At 36.1% G+C, this 22,601-nt stretch overlaps 1 protein-coding gene across 1 annotated transcript in view; it reads left to right on the forward strand.

Moving 5' to 3' along the window:
• Positions 1-21,414, forward strand: part of NRDC (nardilysin convertase) — a 28,594-nt gene extending 7,180 nt beyond the window's left edge. The window contains exons 7-31 of the mRNA XM_070941349.1: positions 1,091-1,213; positions 1,523-1,580; positions 2,950-3,023; positions 3,506-3,575; positions 4,282-4,359; positions 5,684-5,804; positions 5,894-5,952; positions 6,803-6,857; positions 7,388-7,492; positions 7,682-7,805; positions 8,194-8,280; positions 8,578-8,697; positions 11,078-11,129; positions 11,955-12,105; positions 12,201-12,328; positions 13,792-13,954; positions 14,456-14,487; positions 15,027-15,165; positions 16,286-16,333; positions 17,101-17,153; positions 17,620-17,703; positions 18,604-18,694; positions 19,223-19,339; positions 20,120-20,209; positions 20,676-21,414. Coding sequence (XP_070797450.1) covers positions 1,091-1,213; positions 1,523-1,580; positions 2,950-3,023; positions 3,506-3,575; positions 4,282-4,359; positions 5,684-5,804; positions 5,894-5,952; positions 6,803-6,857; positions 7,388-7,492; positions 7,682-7,805; positions 8,194-8,280; positions 8,578-8,697; positions 11,078-11,129; positions 11,955-12,105; positions 12,201-12,328; positions 13,792-13,954; positions 14,456-14,487; positions 15,027-15,165; positions 16,286-16,333; positions 17,101-17,153; positions 17,620-17,703; positions 18,604-18,694; positions 19,223-19,339; positions 20,120-20,209; positions 20,676-20,870 — 2,417 coding nt within the window. The 3' untranslated portion in view covers positions 20,871-21,414. The remainder of the gene's footprint in view (positions 1-1,090; positions 1,214-1,522; positions 1,581-2,949; positions 3,024-3,505; positions 3,576-4,281; positions 4,360-5,683; positions 5,805-5,893; positions 5,953-6,802; positions 6,858-7,387; positions 7,493-7,681; positions 7,806-8,193; positions 8,281-8,577; positions 8,698-11,077; positions 11,130-11,954; positions 12,106-12,200; positions 12,329-13,791; positions 13,955-14,455; positions 14,488-15,026; positions 15,166-16,285; positions 16,334-17,100; positions 17,154-17,619; positions 17,704-18,603; positions 18,695-19,222; positions 19,340-20,119; positions 20,210-20,675) is intronic.
• Positions 21,415-22,601: the final 1,187 nt, after the last annotated feature.

Below are 22,601 nucleotides of genomic sequence, written 5' to 3' on the forward strand. Positions count from 1 at the left end.
GTCATGCCGGCCACGGAGTTGTCTTCGGACAGCGCAGGCTCTTCGGCTTTGAAACGGAGATGAGCACCGCCCCCTATAGTTGTGAACAACTAGCACATATGTGCGAGGGGAATCCTTACCTTTACCTTTACATTAGCAAAGAAATCAATGTAAGGAGTACAAAAATGAAATACAAAATACTGAATATTTAATATATAGGTGACATGGCACGCACAACAACATCAACAATGTGATACTGTGAGGTAATAATGCACAATTACTTTAAACTTTATATGTGGATACTAGTGAGACTTTCTTTTCTTCTCTCATATTAATACTCTTAGAATGCTCTCTTAGAAGTGCTTATATATATGCATTCTCCATAATTTGTTTCGTCTACTTAAGATAAGGTTTTAGAAAGGCATCAAGAAGGGCTACAGATGCAGAAGAAAGGAAAATAAAATATATTGGAAGAAAAAAAAGATAGGACTCTTCTTGTTATTTGCCATTTCTTTCTGGCAGATGGTGCAGAATGGTGTGATCTGGCTAAATGAGGCTCAGATAATACCTCAGGCTAGACAAAATAAAAGTAATATTGTGATAGCAGAGTCATTATTCAGAACTTTTTGCTATGGCAGCTTTGCTTTTTGGGTGACAACATGTGAATGCAGTGCCACTTTCACTTGAAAATTAATCTGTAGAATCATTACAAGACCTGGCGACAGCCACTATGTTGAGTGGCATGAAACTTTGATTAAATAAATTCATAATGGACAAGTCCATTGAGGGCTATTTGCCTTTAACAGTTCAATACTGTTGGAGAAGACCATGCGTCTGGATAACTGTTACAGTGACATATGTCTGTCTCATATTTGTGAGCCCCAAAGAAGCTGTGATCTGGCTGGTCACAGTAAAAAAACAAAACATTAAATTAATATAATCTTTGGCTTGATCCAGCAGGATTTACACTCCCATGAGTTTAAATCCAAGTTGTTATGTATTATTTTGTGCCTGCAGAAGAAAAGAGTGTTCGTCCTTTTGATCAGTATAAAAATTTCAAGCAGAGATTTCATAACTGTAAACAGTTCTTCATTTTGAACTTCATTTACAGGTAATGCAGATACCCTGAAACATGAGCCAAAAGAAAATGGGATTGATACCTATACCAGGCTGAGGGAATTCTGGCAGCGATATTATTCAGCAAACTATATGACTTTAGTTGTGCAGTCAAAAGGTAAGAGCTCTTCATTCAAAATTACAGAACATTCCCTTTGCTACTAAGTGTGACTCACTGGATAATTACAGATTAGATCTGGTATCCCCACAGGAGGAGGTAGTTTTAAAAATCCTATATATGTTTTTTGCTTCAGTTATCTGAAGCAGTTCCACAGGAAATTCCAAGGAAATTCAGCCTGTGGGCTTTATAATATTGGCATTGGCTGCTTGAACAACAGGTTCTCACCTTTCTCGTCTTTTCCTAATGATGTGCTGCTTGTTTTCCCTAAGTTATGTGCCACCACTTTTTTTTTCCCTTCCTCAATAGAAATCTTGGATACTCTGGAAAAATGGGTGACTGAAATCTTCTCAGAGATTCCAAATAAGTAAGATACATTTTCCTATTGTGTGTAATAAGCAGGATATTAAATTGGGTGCAAAATTCTCCAATTTATCTGATATTAGAGATTTGACTTACTCAGTTCTGGTCTTTAGTTTCTCATCCTTTCCTCTGCAGTTGCTGCCAGCTGCTGGTTATATTCATTTTCTTTTGCTAACTGCCTAAAGTTAATAGTAAGGAGAAAAAAAAGAATTCGATTTAATGAGAGTTTTCAGATTTCCACATATAACTCAAATGAGTTGGAGAGGACACTTTGTACAATATATAGGCAAATTCTGTTCACATATTTATCAATTTATTTAGAAAAAAATATATTATTGCCTGTTTCATAGTGGTTCTGGGTAGCTCAGAAATAAAATCCCAAATAGAAACCCCAGTAACCCCTCCCTCCAAGTGTCAGCAACCAAACCAACCAGTTTAAGGGCTCCATATCATCCCGGGGTCCCCAAAAACATATCTTTAAATTCTTTTGAAAGAGTGCCAAGGTGGGGGCCAGTCTTATTTCCCCAAGGATGATGTTCCATAGGGAGGGAGCCACAACGGAGAAGGTGGATCTCCTTAAGAGAGGGAACCCATTACTCTGCCTGCCTGCTCTGGAGGATCAGGCAAATGTAGCTGGAAGAAAAAGGTCCTTCGAATAACCTGCCCCCAAGTATGTATGCAGGGCTTTAAAAGTGAGACCAACACTTTGAATTTGATCCAGAAGCAGACCGGCTATCAATGCCACTCCCACAATATATTGTAAAAAAATTAGATCCTGTTTTTTACTCAAGGATAAAGATTGGATGGGCATCTTGGCCAAGCATGCATACATTTCTTGTTGCAATAAATATCTGAGGGAGATGGGCGGTTAGCAAATAAGAAATATAAGATAGATAGATAGATAGATAGATAGATAGATAGATAGATAGATAGATAGATAGATAGATAGATAGATGTAGATAAGTGTTGCTCTGCATAGAGAATTTGGTTTTTACCTGTTTGTATGCTATCTAGACCCTCTTGTCTTTTCCACATGTACAAGCTAAATTCCAAGTGCAAAACAATGGGAATAAAGAAATTGCATGCTATTTTTATAAATAGGAAAAGGATTCTGAATCCAGAAGCCCTTACTCATAGCTATAGGCTGTGTGTGTCTGTATTGCCATAGTTAGAAATATTTTCTGCTGAACAAGTGACAACATTGATAATTTTTTACGACTAAGGATTTGATCCCTGGCATTGAATAATCCCTTAACAACTGGTGTTGAAAAATATGTAGGGCCTGATCTCATAGAGTGATTTGATTTGTAATGGTCCTTGCTGGATTAGGAAGTTGTGTGTAAATATAAATATATGTGTTCTTTCTTTTCAAGTGATGTATCCAGACCAACATTTGGCCATCTGACAGACCCTTTTGACACTCCAGATTTTCCTAAACTTTACAGAGGTGAGTGATGTAGCTGGATAACTCCTGCAATTTATTTTTATTTTTTATTTTACTTCAAATTTATATACCGCCCTTCTCCCTGGGGACTCAGGGCGGTGTACAGCCAGATAAAAACACATAATACAAACATTAAGAACAGATTAAAAAGAAATATCTCAATTTGGCCCAAAATTTAAAAGACATACGAATTTAAAATCATTTAAAAGGATTTGTTAGGCCAGCCTGGCTTGTTGGAAAAGGAAAGTTTTAAGGGCACGGCGGAAGGCATGGAGGTCTTGGATTCTCCTTATCTCTGGGGGCAGCTGATTCCAGAGGGTGGGTGCCATCTATCTACCAATGCTATCTACCATGTATTCACATTGGTTTTAAAATTTCTAGCTTTAAAATGCAGGCTGGTTTTTTGTTTCGCATATGGAAATGTTGAGGAAATCTGGAATTATCCTGACTTTATTTATTTATAAGGAAAGTTTCTTTATTTTTAGTGGTTCCAATCCGAAAAACTCACTCTTTAAACATCACTTGGGCTCTTCCTCCACAAGAACAGTATTACAGGTAACTTTAAATTCTTGTTCCCTCCTGCCCCACCCCTTCCCTCCCCACTTCCATGGATATACAGTGAAATTGGATTAGGTAAATTTATTAAAAGTCTAATAAGCAGTATTCACGCTGATCATTTAATTTTGATAATTGCATTAAATAAATTTAAATGATAGCAAGTACAGGTAATCCTTGACATACGACCACAATTAACCTATGTTATTAAGTGGGAAATTTGTTAAGTGAGTTTTGCCCCATTTCACTTGTCACATTTGTTAACTGAATGACTGCAGTTGTTAAATTAGTCATGCCGTTGTTAAGTGAATCTGGTTTCCCCATTGACTTTATTGGTCAGAAGGTTGTAAAAGGGGATCACATGACCCCGAGATACTGCAACTGTCATAAATGTGGATCAGTCATCAAGCATCTGAATAATAAATTACTTGACTATGGGAATACTGCAATGATCATAAGTGTGAAAAATGGTCTTAAGTCACTTTTTTCAGTGCCATTGTTACTTCAAACGGTCACTAAATGAACTGTTGTAAGTTGAGAACTACCTGTATGTTGTTCTACTTATGGCAACCCAGGAAGGTGATCTTTGTAAAGTATTATTCCCCCAATTCCCATCATTTTGGCGTTGCCTGTTTTACAGACATTTTTTTATAATGATTAGAAATTGGAATTTTCAAATTACAGTTAATGTTTTTTTACTTTGTAGAGTGAAGCCACTTCACTACATTTCTTGGCTTGTTGGACATGAAGGAAAAGGAAGCATTCTTTCATATCTTAGGAAAAAGTATGTATACAAATGAAAATTGCTGGTATTTCCCATGATAAATAATGAAAACAAGGAATCCACATTTACTAAGTTGAAAAAGTATATACCGTATATTGTTACTTATTTCTGTAGTATATTCATTGTTGAGCATCCTGCCCCTTTACTCAGTGACCAAGCTAAAGACAGTCATAAACTATGCTGAGATTGAAGAAGACCCTTGCTTGAAAGCCTTAAGCAGAACACTTTAGAAGGGTCATGTGAAGTAGTGCCACTTCATTTCAGGAATCACCTGGATTCTGTTCCCTGGCATGATGCTTTCTCAGCACAGGAAAAAAAACATGAGGCATTCCACTTTAACTCCTCCAACAAGAAGGTGTTGAAGTAGCTCCACCAAGCTTTAACAAAACATCACTAGAAAGCAACAAAACAAACCAATTTGGCTTCTGATGCAGTGCCAAGAGATCAGATGCTGTTCTGTAGAATTAAATAAAGGAAGGCTTCTCCATCCCATCTTCAAGGCTTCCCTTAGGCTTGTCTTTACTTGTCAAGCAAGCAAAGAATTGCAGACAGTAAAACTGGTATTAGCCTAAATGGCAACACCCAGATAAGGGATCTAAAGGCATTTGGGAAGATCTAGAATATTGAGTGTTGGGAATGATCATGTGAAAAAGCTCTACAGTAGGATTGGGAGAACTTTTCATTCACAAAATAGCAGTAACCAACCAACCCTTTTTCAAAAGACAAACTAGTGATATTAAAAAAATATTGTGCCTGAGAAAATGAAATCAAAATAAACACAGTTGAGTCCCCAATTGTAGATAATATAGTTGCCCCTTAAATCAGGGGAAAAAAATTGAAAAGCACATGGCACAAAAAAACCTCCGAACTAAGCACAATACACTAGCCCAAATTATACTACCGTTGCTTAAACCTGGGGTGGGAAACTGGCAACTTTATGACCGATGGACTTTAACTCCCAGAATTCCTGAGCTAGCCATACTGGCTCAGGAATTCTGTGAGTTGAAGTCCACCAGTCATAAAAATGCCATAGTTGCCTGCCCCGGCTTAAACCAAGCCAGATAGGCAAATAGGATCAAAATAGCTAAACACAGCGGACTAAAACAGAAATAACCACAGGCAATATCACTTCCTTACATATATTATCTTTTTCAAGGCTGAGCCTCTGAGGGAAGTTCATTTGTTAAATATTTTTAGATTTTCCTCCAGCAGTGCACATAATTAGAGTTACAAATCATTGGTGCTACGTTGGAAACATATATTAAAATTTGTAATACTTTGTGCTTCTTAATTTTTGTAAGAGTATGGTAAATGTTTTTTCCAGATTCTGGGCACTTGCATTGTATGGAGGAAATGGTGAGACCGGGTTTGAGCAAAATTCAACCTACTCTGTCTTCAGTATTTGTGTGACCCTGACTGATGAAGGTTACAAGCATTTCTATGAGGTAAATTTGAATTGCAGTTTAGAATGCTTATTCTTTTAGCTTATTACAGATGTCCACGACTTGAAAATTTTGAACCTTTCCTTTTTCAGGTTGCTCACGTTGTATTCCAGTACTTGAAAATGTTGCAGCAAGCAGGACCTGAGCAAAGGTAATGAAATCTCTGTTTGATTTTAGTCAAGAAAAGTTAGTGTTATTGGTGTTTTTCCTTCTTTTTTCTGTATTTTGCATATTTGAGCTGACATAATACATAGCTGTTAAAACTATATGGAGAAACTGGAAGTTCAGAGGGGTGAAAATACTTCTTTCCAAAGGTACTATTCTTTTCTCCAACCCACTGTTCAGTTCACTCACTGGCTGTGTTGGTTAAAGATGAATATAATTCAAAAACCTGAACAGCAGAAGATTAGAAAAAAATGACTGAATACAGTAATTATGGTACTTACAAACACTCTTTGTAAATAACTTTTTCTTAAATACACCATTCTTGAGAATAAAAATATTAACAAACAATTACTTTACACAGATAAGGTATCTGTTACCTGTCTAAAATCAATTGAAAGTAGTCTCATAACAGATGCATAGTAAAAGTGTATTTTCTAAATTTGGAAGGGGGAAGGCATTCACATTTTGACCTAGGAGGCTCTAAGGCAGGAATGTCAAACTCATGTCGTCACGGCGGTGTCATGTGACGTATCAGGACTTTTTCTCCCTTTGCTAAACTGGGCATGGGCATGTGCATGGGCAGCGTGTGACATATCCGGTCCCATGGCCCGGGAGTTTGACAGCCTTGCTCTAAGGGGATGAGGCATATTTGGGTCCTTGAATTTGTCAGAACAGAGTCAGACATGTTCTACCCTTATTGATAAATGACAAAAGCTGCCCTTTTTGGCATGGCAGCTGAGTATTTGAGTGTTCATGCTTTTACTCTGAAACCTTTATTTCTGGAAATATATATTCTTAACAAAAATATATTGAAGATACACTGCTTTCATCCACAGAATATGGGAAGAGATCCAGAAGATTGAGGCTAATGAATTCCATTACCAAGAACAGGTATTGCGATGATCAGATTTATGTCATGCAAAATATTAACACTCTTCTTCTGATTATTTGGTTGTGGTATCGACTCCTGTCTCATTACATATTTTTAATTCTTTAAATTTCCCTTTTTGGTTTTCAACTCAAATTAATACTTAACCTTCCATTACCCCTAAACATACGATCTTTCATTCAGATGTTTGTTATCATCTCTAAGAATTGTTGGGGTTTTTAAAAAAATATTTCTATGCTTCCACAAATTTTGGGTTCTCCTTCTATTGATGCTGGGTTCTCCTTCTATTGATGACGTATACCAGGTAAACATAGAAATAACATAACTGATCAGAATGTTAGTGATTTAAATTATATTCTGCTGATATGTCTTAAGAATTTGGAGTTTATCTCCCTTCTTCATTCAAAGCAACTGTGAAAGTCAGTGTCCAAACTGTAGGGAAAATGATGGTCTACATTAATCTGCAAGTTAGCTTACATGGAAAAAAATATTCAAAGGATCATATCATGAAGCAAAATGATTTGTTTTTCAGACTGATCCGGTTGAATATGTAGAAAGTCTTTGTGAAAATATGCAGCTCTTTCCAAAGGAGGATATTTTGACAGGAGACCAACTTCTCTTTGAATATAATCCAGAGGTAGGCGAAAAATTTAAAGCTCTTGGTTAATATATAAGATAACTCTGACCTTGGACGATAGGAAAATACTTTTACCATGAGTTCTGTTTTAGAAGGTAAACATTATTACTTCAGGATTTACCATTCGTTTCAAAATGAAGTCAAATAAAGATCTGGAAGTTTTATTTGAATCTTTTTTTTTTTTCACAGATAATTGCTAAAGCACTTAACCAACTGATTCCCAGTCAAGCCAATCTTATTTTATTATCTGCCTCCCATGAAGGCCAGTGTCATCTAAAGGAGAAATGGTTTGGGACACAATACAGTGTTGAAGGTACAAGAATAGTGTGTCTGTCTAAATTTCAGGAATTAAAATTCAGAGTATAAAAAACTTGGATTCGGTTTGATTTCATATAAACTGTGATGTAGTTGAAAGTTTTTTTTATTTATGGATTTCTGGCTTTTTCCTCTAGTTTATTTGTTGTCTTCCTCTTGTTTTTGATCGTAGCAATACAAACTAGAGGCAGCTCAAAAAGAAAAATTACTGGAAACTAGCCCAACAAGCCTTACACTAATTACTTTCTTCATCCATAAGTGATTTTAACATTAAATGAGAGAAGAATCAGAACAGTGTATCTTACCTATGCATATCACTACAACTAGGTTTATCATTTTTCTCAGGGGTGGTTTTACCAAACTATTTGTAATATTAATATTTACAGATGTTGATCAACACTGGAGTGATACATGGGCCAGTGACTTCGAATTAAATCCTGATTTACACCTGCCAGAAGAAAATAGATACATTGGTGAGTGACTTATGAATTCCTCCTAAATAGTCTAAAATATAATTGTTCTATGTATGCTATTATTGTTTTGCCATTTTAAAAGAAAGATGTCTGTAAGTAACAGAACAGATTTATCCTGTTAGATTTCTGCCATGTTGGACCCATAAGAATTAGGGGAAATTAAGGGAATCCAACGTTTGTTGTTACAGAAACGCTCGTGCCATTTGTTTGCTTAATTATAAACAGGTTTAAGCATTTTATGATAGATAATACTTGTTTGTTGATGTGAAATAATGACCCCATCTTTCATCATTTTAGCAACTGATTTTGCTTTGAAGGATCCTGATTGCCCTCAGACAGAATATCCAATCAATATAATGAGTTCCCAGCAAGGTTGTTTGTGGTACAAGAAGGATGACAAATTCAAAATCCCTAAAGGTAACTATTTTGTGGTGTCTTTGAATAAAACTCCTAATGAACCTCCACCTACGACTAAGACAGCACTTATTCCTTTTAATTTCTCATGTGGCAATTTTATTCCAGATAAATCTCTGGGCAATGTTGTCTAGCATTAAACCCATATCAATGTTTCACTGTGCATATGTGTCATTTCTGTTGAGTTGCACTATCAACTTGGCATTGAGTGGGTTTTAGAATTTAAATGTATCAAAGGGCATTTAAAAATAATACTACAAATATATTTCCTAACATAAAATGGGTTTTCTATTTTTAAAAAAATCCTCACTTTTTAGCCTTTAAGTTTCATCCATGGAACCACTTATAATTGAGGATCATCTGATGGAAATTTTACCTCAAGCAATACATTGATATATAATATATTGCTTAAGACAAAACCAGTGGTTTCTATTCCATTTCTGTGTTACAGCTTAGCTGTTTTCAGTTTCTAAAATGAAGATAACACAACCTGAGCTGTCATTTCAACATTGTCTTCTGGTTTGAGATAATTTCTTGACTCTAATAACTTTACCCTTTATGTTGGTAGTAGAATGTCAAGCTCAGTATTTGATCACTGATTTGTGGACCACTGTACAGATAGTCTTCGATTTAGAACCACAACTGAGCCCCAAATTTCCATTGCTAAGCAAGGCAGTTGTTAAATGAGTTTTGCTCCATTTTGCAGCCTTTTTTTGCTACAGTTGCTAAGCGAATCATGCAATTATTAAGTGAATCGTGTGGTTGAGGGAGTAATTTGGCTTCCCCCTATTGACTTTGCTTGTCAGAAGCCAGCTGGGAAGGTTACAGGACCCTGGGACAGTACAGTTGTCACAAATAGATGCCAGTTGCCAAGCATCCAAATTTGTGACCATAAGGATGCTCCAATGGTTGTGAAAACCAGTCACAAGTCGCTTGTTTTAGTGCCATTGTAACTTTGAACGGTCACTAAAAAAAATGGTTGTAAGTGGAGGACTACCTGTACATGTCCTTCTATTTGCTAGACGTGCTAGAACTGTTTCCCTCCTCAGCATTAAAACAAAAAACAAAACACTCTAGGACCGTGATGGCGAACCTATGGCACGGGGGCCACAGATGGCACCAGTAGCCGTATTGGTGTTGCCCTAGCTCAGCTCCAGCACGCATGTGCGCGCTGGCCAACTGATTTTCAGGCCTTCCGGTCCCAGCGGAAGTCGGGAAACTGGCTGTTTCCGGCCTCTGGAAGGCCTCCGGAGGGATGGGGAAGGCTGTTTTTGCCCTCCCCAGGCTCCTAGAAAGCCTCTGGAGCCTGGGGAGGGGGAAAAAACGGGCCTACCGGGCCCACCGTACCATCTCGTGCCAAAAGCAGGGGGAAGTGTGTGTGGGGGTCATGTGCGCATGCGCGGGAGGGCAGGGCGCATTGAATTATGGATGTGGGCACATGCACCCACGACCCCCCCTGCTCCCCCTGCTTTTGGCAGGCGACGGCAAAAAGGTTAGCCATCACTGCTCTAGGATCTTTCTAAATGTCCACTTAAGATTTTTAATACAGCTTTGTTAGAGTTCCCTACCTCTTTATTCTCTCCTGGAAAGGCTTTCATTCTGTAAGAACCAGTGGCCAGAAAGCCCTCACATTAGGGAGGCCAGGGTGTTAAATGGTCTGATTTATGTGCAACAATTTTCCATGGTGAATGATATGGCTGTGAGCATGAACATATAGCCTGTAGGACTGGAAAGACTGCTTCTTTAGAAAGGATAGTGAATCTAATCAACATACCGTATTTTTTTGAGTATAAGACGCACCTTTTTTCCCCCTAAAAGGGGGTGAAAATTTAGGTGCATCTTATACATCAAATGTAGCCCCACCCCCACCCACTGGCCCCCACCCTTTGGCCTCTGCCTCGCAGCAGTTACCTCCTTGCAAGCAAACAGCAAGAAAAAACGGCTCCTTTCAGCTTCAGCACAAACTAATTAGCACAAGTTGATTTTGATCCATCTCCCGACTCTCAGCTGATTTGCTCTCAGCTGTTTTGGGCAGGGCTCTGCTGCTTGCTGCAAGGAGGCAAATTGCTGGAGCAGATTTTTTTTTCCCTTGTGCTAATCAAACAATGCTGAAAACGAAAATGAAAATAAAGCAGGCTGTTCGCTGCTTGCTGCAACGAGGCAAAATTGCTCAGAGGCAGTAGGAGATTTCTTTTTCTTCTTTTCCTCACCAAAAAAGGTAGGTGCGTCTTATACACATGTGCGTCTTATACTCCGAAAAATATGGTAGATGTCAAGCTGCTCTTTTTATAAAGGAATCATAATATAAGGTCTAGAAGAGATACATAGTCTTGATTAAAATTCTGCATTGTTTGCTACTGCTCATTATAACTTTTTTTCACAGCTTATATCCGTTTCCATCTGATCTCATCACTGATCCAGCAATCTGCTGAGAAGTAAGATTTATAGCTTTTGGTCTAATTCTTGATTTGTTTTATTGTTTTGCTGTAAAAATATTTTAAACGAGCTTTAAGTTAGGGAATTACAGAGCCTCTTGCTGCTGTTTGTAACTCAAAGTGCTCTTTGAAAATAGGTGATACAGTATTGCAAGCTGTAAGATAGGTTTAACTTAGTTTTACAAACTAAAGAACTCTAACTCTAAACAACTCATCCTACTTTGATCCTCCTCCTCAATCCCAATATATTAAGTGCAGCTCCTAGTTCCTTAAAAATCTTGGAAACCCTGGTTTAAGAAATAGATTTGGAGTGTGTGCTTATCTTTCTATTACTAGTAACTTCCTGGGGGATAGCAACTACTGATAGTTGATAGTAGGAGCTCTCATGCCGTTACGCATTTTTATAGCTAAATGCAATATGTAGTAAAACAGCAATTGATGCAACATTGCTGTTAGTTATAACTTATTAAATTAGGAGACTCTTAATTAAAAGGCCCATGACATAAAATATTAACCTCTTTGCATTCAAAATAACAGAATTTATTATATTGAAAGCAAACATTTTAGTGATTTTTATACTTCAAATGATCCAAATCCAAGTATGACAGGAGTGTCCTATCCACAATGTAACATTTCAAATGATGCATAAAACAAATGTTGACCGTACTGGTTGATGTATTCTATAATTCTGCTTCTGTAAATTTGTTGATTTTTGTCATAAAACTTTTGCTGTTTTTGAAGGGATGTGTAATTCCAAAAGGTTTCACAACAAAACATTCTCAAATTCTCTCCTTTGTCTCCCGTTGTCTCAATTTATGTGCTCAGCGTGGTGCTCTTTGATACTTTCGTGAACATCCTTGCACACAACCTTGCTGAACCTGCATATGAAGCTGATGTTGCTCAGTTGGAATATAAACTGGTAGCCGGAGAACATGGATTGATCATTCGTGTGAAAGGCTTCAATCATAAGCTACCTGTAAGTATTGATCTATTTGAGCCTTGAATTCTTTCTGAAAAAGTCCTTTTTAAGAAGGGTCATAATGAATTAGTTTATTATTGTTGTTCTTGTAGTTGCTGTTTCAGCTCATCATTGACCATTTAGCTGATTTCAGTTTTACACCAGAAGTTTTTGAGATGATAACTGAGCAACTGAAGAAGACTTACTTCAACATCCTTATCAAGCCAGAAACGCTGGCCAAGTAAGTGTCTGGAGTATATGACCCAGGATGATTTCAGTCATTGCGCTATGCAAGAAGGTGGTTTCTTTGATTTTGGTTCATTGTCTAATCCATTTTTAAAGGAGTCTAGTCACTGGAATTTCTAATTCATGGCTTCTGGCTTAGCAGAAACTGCTGAAATTGGGCAGCAAAAATAACATTTATCATTGAAAACACATCCCTGATTTCACCCCGCTAGAAACTCAAAAAGGCCCAGAAATGTTGGCCATATCCATTCCAGTGAAATATTTTGATACATTGGGTATATACACATTGGGTATCTTATCAGTGGTGAAATCTAAAATTTGTTACTACTGGTTCTGTGGGTGTGGCTTGGTGGGGGGGTAATGTGACAGTGGGCGTGGCAATTTTTTTTTTTAACTTTTAAAATCATTTTTTCTACAACCTCTTCGGCGAAGAGGTTGTAAAAAAATGCTTTCAAAAGGCTCTGACGATCCCAGCTGAGTTGCCTTGATTGGCAGAGGGTTTTTTTAAAAAAGAAAAAAGCCTCTGATGATAGCGCGGCTCAGCTGGGCATGGGGCGGGCAGGGATTTTTGCTACCGGTTCTCCGAACCACCCACCTCCATCGCTACCGGATCGGGCGATCTGGTCTGAACCGGGAGCATTTCACCCCTGGTATATATACATTGATAATAAGAACAAGGTAGGGATGAAATATTGCATGTTCATAAGACTAGAGGATTGATACTTGTAATACTTATGAGAATAATTGGGAGGTGATCTCCATATCGATTACTGCAATAAGCCACTTGAGTGTTCAATTTACTTTGAGTGACAGCTGCATTGGTTTAGAAAATACCAGATAAGAAAATACACTGTCTTGTGCCATATTTATTAAATTTTTCACTATATAAAAATTGCACCTAGAACTAAAGGACCGAATTGCCGTTCAAGAAACAAGAACCATGACTGGGTCTTGTTTGGTATTTTATGAGCAGATTGTCTTTTATGAGCAGTTTTCTTTGAAGTTTTCCTATATTTCTTCTTGCCCTTCATTTATAGAAACAGATTTGATCTCCCACCCCTTTATGCCTACATGTTGGAGAATGATTTCCTTCCCTTAATCATTCCTATCCCCAAATTGTTTAAAAATCCACATATTTAGTTACAGTATAGTCAGTTGTGTGGGGAGGGAGGTGTCTGTAAAAATCAAATGCATATTAAATTCAAATATATGTAATGTACAGAATATTTATGTAAAAAGTATGTAAATTATACAAAAGTACACATGTCCCAATTATGGTTTTGTACTTGGAATGATGTTGTCTCCAAATAATAAAAAGGAAAGGGGTGGGGGTGAACCAAGTTTGGGTACATTCAAATGCATTTATTTTTGGATCCAAATGTAGCTTATAGGCAATGCTGTTAAAGCCAACATACTTTCAGTAAATATGTAATGATGAGTATTTCTCCTGTGGCACAGAGATATACGTCTCTTAATCCTGGAACATTGTCGGTGGTCTATGACAGACAAATATGAGGCTCTTATGAAGGGGCTCTCAGTAGATTCTCTGCTGTTGTTTGTGAAGGCTTTCAAATCTCAGCTCTTTGCAGAGGGCCTTGTCCAGGGAAACTTCACAAGCTCCGTGAGTATTTCAACAGCTTAACTTGCATGTATAAACTATCTTGTCATCTGTGATTTTCTTTGCTTAACCTTTGACTGACACTATATGAGAAAACTATCTGGCAGTTCTGACTTTCGTGCCAGTTTTCTCTCGTTTGATGCTTTAGTACACACCTTGTCAAACAGAACCCATTAACAAACTATTTTCAATATAAATCAAATAAGTAAATATTAATTCATAATATGATGAAAAAAGCACTTTTCTGTGCAAGTAATGAAAAATAGTGGAGCATAACACATCTAGTCCTACGCACGAATATTAGGTGTTTTTGGACTGTTTTACAACTGTGTCATATTCCAAAGGCATTTATGTAAGGTTTTTTTCCTAACCACGGATAGAATTGCAATACTGCATTCTAACCACTGTGCCACCACACGGCTCCTATGTAGATAATATAATAATGCCCACTGTTACTCTTGTTTTATTTCTAGTCACAATGTTAACATCTCTCTTTTCTTCCAGGAATCAAAAGAATTTTTGAATTACGTTATCGAGTAAGTATATTTATCTTTATATTGAGAATTATAAGTTTATAACAGCTGCCAACATTTCAGTATAAGTGTTATAAACTGGGGCTATTATTCAATTTAAATTAATTGAATTAAGGAACATTTGAATTATAGTCAATTGATTACCTATGCATTCTAATTTGCACATACATATAAAAGAGTAATTTCAGAAGCCGTAATTATACTTTAAATGAAGCACTGTGTTTAAGAAGCATTATTCTCAAAATGGCCTTATCCAACTTCGGGGGTTCCTAGACTGTACAAATCTTTAACAATTTTAGTTCAACACTTTTCTCTAACATAGATTTGCTTTTCTTTAAAAGAAGTGAAACGCGTGTTGTAAAGCAAGCTTATCTTGCAACATTTTGAAAAAGGTGACCAATTCAATTATTTAACTAATTACCGTATATATTTCCCTCCTTTGCAGTTTTCATTGCTAGAATGTTTTTTTACTCTTGTTAAGCTGAGTTAATAAATAAGACAAAGAACAAGTGGCAACATTTTAATGTTCAAACTCTTTCTAGGAAATTGAACTTCCTGCCTCTAGTGCATCCGTGTCCAGTTCAGTTCCGTGTGATGGATTTACCATGTGCCCATCTATTGTGCAAAGTGAAGACACTTAATAAAGGGGATGCCAATTCAGAAGTGACAGTCTACTATCAGGTACTATGATGTAAAAAATGGGCGCATTAACTGTTTTGTGATTAATTTGTTGTTTAGTGTGTTTCATGCATAACTTGAATTTCATAGTATAAAGACTATTACCTATATGGCTGTCTATAAATAGATGGATATTTTCTTTTCAGATGAATGTAATTTTTATAGGAGGAGTTGGGTTTGTGTTGTTTTTCTCTCTTTCTGCATTGAGATCCTTCTCCTCCTTCCAATTTTCCCTACATTTTAGCCGAGTTCCTCTGGTGTGTTTGTTTATTCAGACAATGTTGGCTTACAGCAATAAATTTTCCTGTCTTGCTTGTAACTGAAATAACCTATCCTGGACATCTTTAAATTTATTTTCAACCAGTCATTTCCAATCATAACTGAAGAGAAAAGTAGAGAAAAGTAGCCATAGAGAAAACTAGGCTGATTTTTTTTTTTTTAATTGATTTATATGCCGCCCTTCTCCAGAGACTCAGGGCAAAGCTTTTCCCTGCAAAGCTCTTTTTTCCTGATATGTTCATAAATGAGATTTTCTCACCATCATCTGATGTGATATACAGAGCAGAAAGTACTATGGTCTTTTGTTCTGTGGCTTGATGATCCCACATGCACACACATAAACACATCTTTTTTCATATAAAAGTTATGTATTTCTTACAAAGAAAGACATCAGTAATTCAATAGCCATTTCAAAAACTTAACAGTTGGAAGAAATAATCACACTGAGATATCTGAAGTTTGGTATGGTACATATATTATTTCATAATTGCTAGAATATTTAGGGAAGTTGTGGTTTCAATCATACTAAACCTTTAACACACATTTTCAGTATTGCTAGTTTTGGAATGTTTCAAGCAGTCTTCAATTTACAATGCAACTAAAAGCTTTCAATTTTTTCCTTAATACTTCCTTTCAGCTGTGTTGGACAATTGTGCCCATCCCAACTCTACTACTTCCACACTACATGCTCTTTAATTAGGTTCAAATGACTGCTGGAACGCCATAGTAGTATTTTATTAATGATTTGTTGAATACTGCATCATTCAGTGCCTTTTGAAAGGTTATTGTAGTTGCAGAACAAAATTTGACTTTCTTCATTATTGCCTTTTTGTTTCTTTTTCAGTCAGGAGCCAGGAATTTAAGAGAATATTCCCTCATGGAATTGCTTGTGGTAAGCTTGGATTACTTTGTAAAAACAGAATTACATAAATCTTGATGGTCAGCTCATATTAGTATCTGGTGTACAATGTACACCGTAGAAGATCATAGTTAGGAGTTTATGGTGAAACTGTAATAAGGCTAATGATAAAAAAAAATCTGGGAAGACATATAGCGAAAGGATGATTAAAACAAATAGTACATGAGGCTCAGAAATAACCCTGTCTGTGTTTTTGAATCCTCCATCTCCCACATAATCTGTTTAATGCACAGTATAATATCCTGTGTTTTGACTACACACACAGTAAAGCGCATGTGTATAATTGTTCCCTATAGCAAAGCAAAATTTTGTAACTGACCCACTATATGCATAGTCCAACTATTAACTGAGATTCTGAAACTATCATAGTAATATTAATGCATAGTTGAGATACTCAACAGTGGAAAGACAATTTAGAAACCAAAAAAGCAATCATCAGGTATTGGGTTTTTTTTTTTTTTTTGCAACAGTGCAATTTGTAGGATGAAGTTAAGTCAGCTTTTTACAGGGGGAATAACTAATTCTTAAAAGTTTTGGAGTACCTTTCTTTCTTGTATCTGGGACATGCACAGACTTCTCTGCCCACAATATTCTATGTAGATTTAGCTTTTATTTATATCTCAATAAGCCTGTTAAAAGTGGCATTTATTTAATTAAAGCATGTTTTAAATTGCTTCCTTATTAAAAAATGTCTTAGAGATACACCAGGTATATTGAATTGAAATACTATTGAATTTCAGATGTATATGGAAGAGCCTTGTTTTGACTTTCTTCGAACCAAGCAAACCTTAGGGTAAGGTTCTATTTACTGCCGTATTGGAAGAGAGAAAATCTGTATACTGAATTAATGTAAATACTAGTTTTCTTCTATTCCAGAAGGTTCCACTAAGCCCTCAAGAGATGCAACCCCCATCCCCTGAAAGTATATATCATTTTTAATCATGAGTCTGTTCCCTGTAATCTTTTAACTGAAAACATCTTTGACCAATACTTGAGCATTAATCTAGCAAAATTATAAAAAATATTTGGAGTTTTGTTCGTTAGCAAAAATTGCTCCATCAAAAAAACACACCCTTCTCCATTGTTAATAACAGCTTGCAGTTCCTACACAAAATAATGTTGTTGACAGATGTTCAGCTAGTTCCAAGAGCTATTCTTAGCATATATCATACCAGTATTTAAATGAAAGTAGCTGAGTTGTCAGCTTGCTTGCAGTTTAAGAGCAAATTTGTGCAATTTCTCTCTCCTTTCATTTTTAGATATCATGTCTATGCAACTTGTAGGAATACATCTGGGATCCTTGGATTCTCCGTTACTGTAGCCACACAGGCAACCAAATACAAGTGAGTAGGATATTTGAATTTCACTTTTTCTTTTAGCCCTGTAAACTCAAAAGGTTTTTCAGATTAGATGTTTTATGAAAAATATCCTCAGAGTAAGAGGCTTTCTTTAACTTTTTTTCTTGGATGTGTGCAATCTCGCCTGAATTGTGAGATGGGCAGCAGATAAATTTGATTGTGCATATACATCACGGTCCAGGCGACTACACACACACACATTTTTTTTTTTTTTAAATTTGATTTATATGCCACCCTTCTCCGGAGACTCAGGGCGGCTTACAATGCGCTAAGCAATAGCCTTCATCCTTTTGTATATTTATACAAAGTCAGCTTATTGCCCCCACAAACTGGGTCCTCATTTCACCTACCTTAGAAAGGATGGAAGGCTGAGTCAACCTTGAGCCTTGGAGAGATTCGAACCAGCAGAAATTGCAGGCAGCTGTGTTAATAACAGGGTGCACTAAACCACTGTACTATCAAGGCTCTTTTCACCACTATCACTTGCTATATATGAAGGTATTAAACAGATTTAACCCTTGAAAAAGCAAAGTTAATGACTGGGCACCACAAAACAGCACAATTTAACCTAATGTAATTTTTGGGTGTTTAGGTGGTATAAATTACTGTAAAGTGTCATAAGAACAGAACCAATGAGCTAAGCTTAAATTTTAAAAAATGCTTTGAAATATTGCAATAAGATGTTAGCAGAAGACATCAGCGGGGTACAAAATACACTCCTGTTGTTCCCATTTGGCTTTCACTTGATTTGCACTTCATGCAGTTGCAGTCAGTTTCACCTTGCTGTTTCTCAATACTTAATAGTAGAAAATTCAAGAACATAACATGGAACTGAACTAAATGCATAATATTAGACAGAATACATACTTGTGATTTATTTCTCAGTTCAGAAGTAGTGGATAAGAAGATAGAAGAATTTTTTTTGTGCTTTGAAGAAAAACTCAAAAATATGACTGAAGAATCCTTCAAGACGCAGGTAATGGCTATTATCTCCTCTTTATTACTTTTCTAGAAATCTTTTTCAATAAATGCTTGATCAACAGGTTTGGTTGTCCACCAAAACAGTAAAATAGTTTTTTTCTGGTGCTTGTTCAAAGTTTATGAAGTCCAGAATAGCATAAGGGCAGTACTGAAGTTATACTATCACTTAATTATGCAGAAGAATTTTATCTGATTAATTCAATAGGACTATTACCATCTATTTATAGATTTAAAAATAGAATCTGAACTCAAGTTATACTTAAACTGTAATTACAAAAGGATTAGAGAACCAAAACTATCAGAAATCAGTTTCCCAACTTTGATACCTATTTTTAATGAGGACTAACATGAGATGTAGTAGAAATGGAAGATCTAGATAGTATAAATTGGTCTCATTGGATCACATATGCTTAATTGATAAAAGCTCATAGCATTAACACACTAACTTTCAAAATACTAGACGAATCTGTAATAGGGATGCTTTACTACTATTTTGAAAAAAATGATGTCTTCTCTACACTAGGTCACAGCTCTCATTAAATTAAAAGAATGTGAAGATTCTCATCTTGGTGAAGAAGTGGATAGGAACTGGACAGAAGTAGTGACTCAGCAATATCTATTTGACAGACTGGTTCGGGAGGTAATTTTTAAAAATATTCCCATGTGGATTAGGTTTAAAAATATTTGTATGCTCTTTCCATGTTCTAACAGTAGCATAAGGAGGCAGTTAAGGAGCCATTTGGTCTAAGGGCTAGGGCACCAGGCTAGAAACTGGGAGACCATGAGTTCAAATCTTGCCTTAACCATGAAAGCTGGCTGGGCGACTCTGGGCCAGTCACTCTTTTTCTTTACCTCACAGAGTTGTTGTGAGGAAAATAGGAGAAGGAAAATGTGTTGGATACGTTCTCTGCCTTGAGTTATTTATAAAAATAATAAAGGCAGAATACAAATAAATAAGTTCAATTAAGTCAGGATTGAACTCAATTTACAATCACAATTGGGAACAGAACTTACATTGCTAAGTGACGCAGTTAAATGAGTTGCGTCTAATGTCACTACCTTTTTTGCCATGGCCTTTAAGCAAATCATGCAGTTAAGCAAATCCAGCTTTCCCATTGACTTTTGCTTATTGAAAGCTGGTTGGGAAGGTTGCAGATAATGATCACGTGGCCCTGGGATGCTGTAACCATTGCAAATGCATTTCAGTTGCCAAGCACCCAGATTTTGATCATATGACCATAAGGATGCAGCAACACTGTGAGCACCAGTTTTAAGTCACTTTTTTCAGCACCGTTGTAACTTTGGACAGTAATTAAATGAACGGTTGTAAGTCAAAGACTACCTATATTGATGGTTTAAGTATAGGTCAATTTCTACATTATTTAAACTTATGCTAATTTAAAAAACTATTCTGTTTTAGATTGACGCGTTAAAATCTCTCTCGCAGTCAGAATTAGTTGACTGGTTTCAAATGCACAGACACAAAGAAAGGAAAGTGCTCAGCGTACATGTGAGTATTTATGACAAATGTGTAAGTAGTTTATATTAAATAGGGTTAATATCAAGCCTTAAGATATAATGGCTGCTTTGAGATAGATAGGTGTAAAAGGCAGCCAACATATCTAATTATTACTACTCTTATATCTTGCCCATATATATATAGGTAAAATATAAAATAATAATAGTAATAGAAATAATATAAAATATGCTATTGTATTTAGAATGAATATAAAATTATTTGTGTGCGCAGCATATCCTGGCTTTGAACATGGGGCTAGAAAATTGGGTCTTCTGAAACATGATTTTAATGTAGCTCTAGTTAATCAAATTCAAAGTAAAACTATAATTTTTAAACTTAAGCATTAATCTGTTGCTTACTCATGCGTAAAGTAATATGTTTTAGCCCTTTCTGCAGTAATAGAAACTATTGCACCTATTGTAGAATTTATCTCCTATTTTGTGTTTTGAAATTACAGGTGGTTGGATTTGGTGTACATGAAGGGGATGCAGAAGTTCCATCACTTTCAAATATGCACAGCCCTTCAAGCAATGAAATACCTCAACTAACCTTCTTGGACCCTTCTTCTTTGACTGACATCACTTGCATTAAGAACATCAAAGTGTATACATCAGCTCTCAATGTTCTCCCATACCATAAGATATTAAAATAACTCATCTTGGGCTGCCATAATGTGTAGTACAAGTTAAATACTCTGGAGGTATGCTTTCCTTCTAAGACTCTAATTTACCAGGCTTTATGGAAAATAGTTGACTACTCACAAACTAATGTACATATTTCAAGCGTGTCTTTTAACCAGCAAAGCATACATAAGAAAGAGCATTTTTTTTTTTGGTGAAAATATATATTACAATGGATGTATAGAAAGATAGACTTGTTCATAAAAGTAAATGGGTCCCCCATTGGCAATTATTATTCTGGGTTCTTTTTGCCTGGAATGCTGCTGCTTCTTCCATAACAGCTGTGGGTAAAAAAAGACTAAAGACTCTCTCAGAAGTAAAATATTACCTGCTATCCAGAAAATGCTATTAGATTACTTAAAACTGAATGTGCCTATATTGCAACAATTTAGAGAAAAAATATTTCTGGCTTCAAACGAAAAAAATATTAAGAATATACCTAGGAATCATCTTCATCAGATAGTTCAAGATGAGTGCTCTTAAAATAACGTGTGCAATAAATTATTGAAATCTTAATTTCTTGTTTTTTTGTGAGATTGTTAAGGTAAAAACATTTGAGGACTATGTTAAATTAGTTCTTTTGAAGGTGAGTTTACTCCTTAAAAAAGAAAAAGAAAAGAGAGATTGGGATTAGGGTTTTTGTAATCCTACAAAACCAAAACCGGGAAAATAGTTGGATGTACCATTGAACCTCAAATTCATTCATTAAATGCATATTTTAAGGCAGAAATCACTTATCTACATTGGTTGCATGGAATATGGCATATAAGTGGTACTACTAGTACTCATATGATTTTAAGTTTCAAGAACTTAAAAAGTGGAAATGGGACGAACACGAGCTGTTCCTCCTGTACTGCAGTCTTAGTCCTTTGCTTTTGGAACAAGGGGGGAAGAGGGAGAAAAAATGGTAAATTGGGACATATTTATCGATTCTACAGATCCAATTATACAGTGGTAATAGAATAATATTAAATATTCTGGGATGTTACATATAAATTATGTACTAGTATATAACTTTCCCAGTTAAACTCAAATGTTAGACAATTTCCCTCTTGACAGGCTTGTGGCCCATGCTCTTAATCTACAGGAGAAGCGAAGCAATGTGGTTCTCCAACTGTTTAAATAATGCAACTCCAACTATCACTGGCACTAGGCTTGGGTACGCATGAAATTTGGAAGCTGGAGTTCAGTAACATCTAGAAGGCCAAATTACAAACTGGAATTTTTCTGTGTTTTTTTAAGTAAGTAAAACTGATCACCTATGCCTGGTTCTAATCAAAATAACGCAAGGATGAAGGCAGCCTTAATACAGAGTGTGAAAATTGTCCATCAATTGTTTTTATCTGAATTCTCTAGAAAACACACATAACAGGAAAGAGCTTTTCACTATTTAATCAGAAGGCTCCTAAAATAGAATGGGCATTTTAATTGAAGGATAATTTTTTTTATTTTTAAACTTTTAGCTAAACTGTGTTATCCTGGGGCTGAGGAAAAGAACAAACCAATAAAGTCAGACCAGCATCTGAATAAAATAGCGGAGACCTCAGTGTGATCACTTGTTGGTGTCTGGACACAAGTCCTTAAGATAAAACAGATGTGCAGTAAATAGTAGCAACAGGTCCCTTAAGTCTTCATTCTGTGTTATTCAGGATATAAATCAGTATATGATATGGGCAACTGAATTTTCCAAATTAATATCTGCT

This window comes from Pituophis catenifer, unplaced genomic scaffold, assembly GCF_029215685.1.
Source record: "Pituophis catenifer annectens isolate HBS135680 unplaced genomic scaffold, rPitCat1.0.hap2 SCAF_3, whole genome shotgun sequence".
Taxonomy (NCBI): Eukaryota; Metazoa; Chordata; class Lepidosauria; order Squamata; family Colubridae; genus Pituophis; species Pituophis catenifer.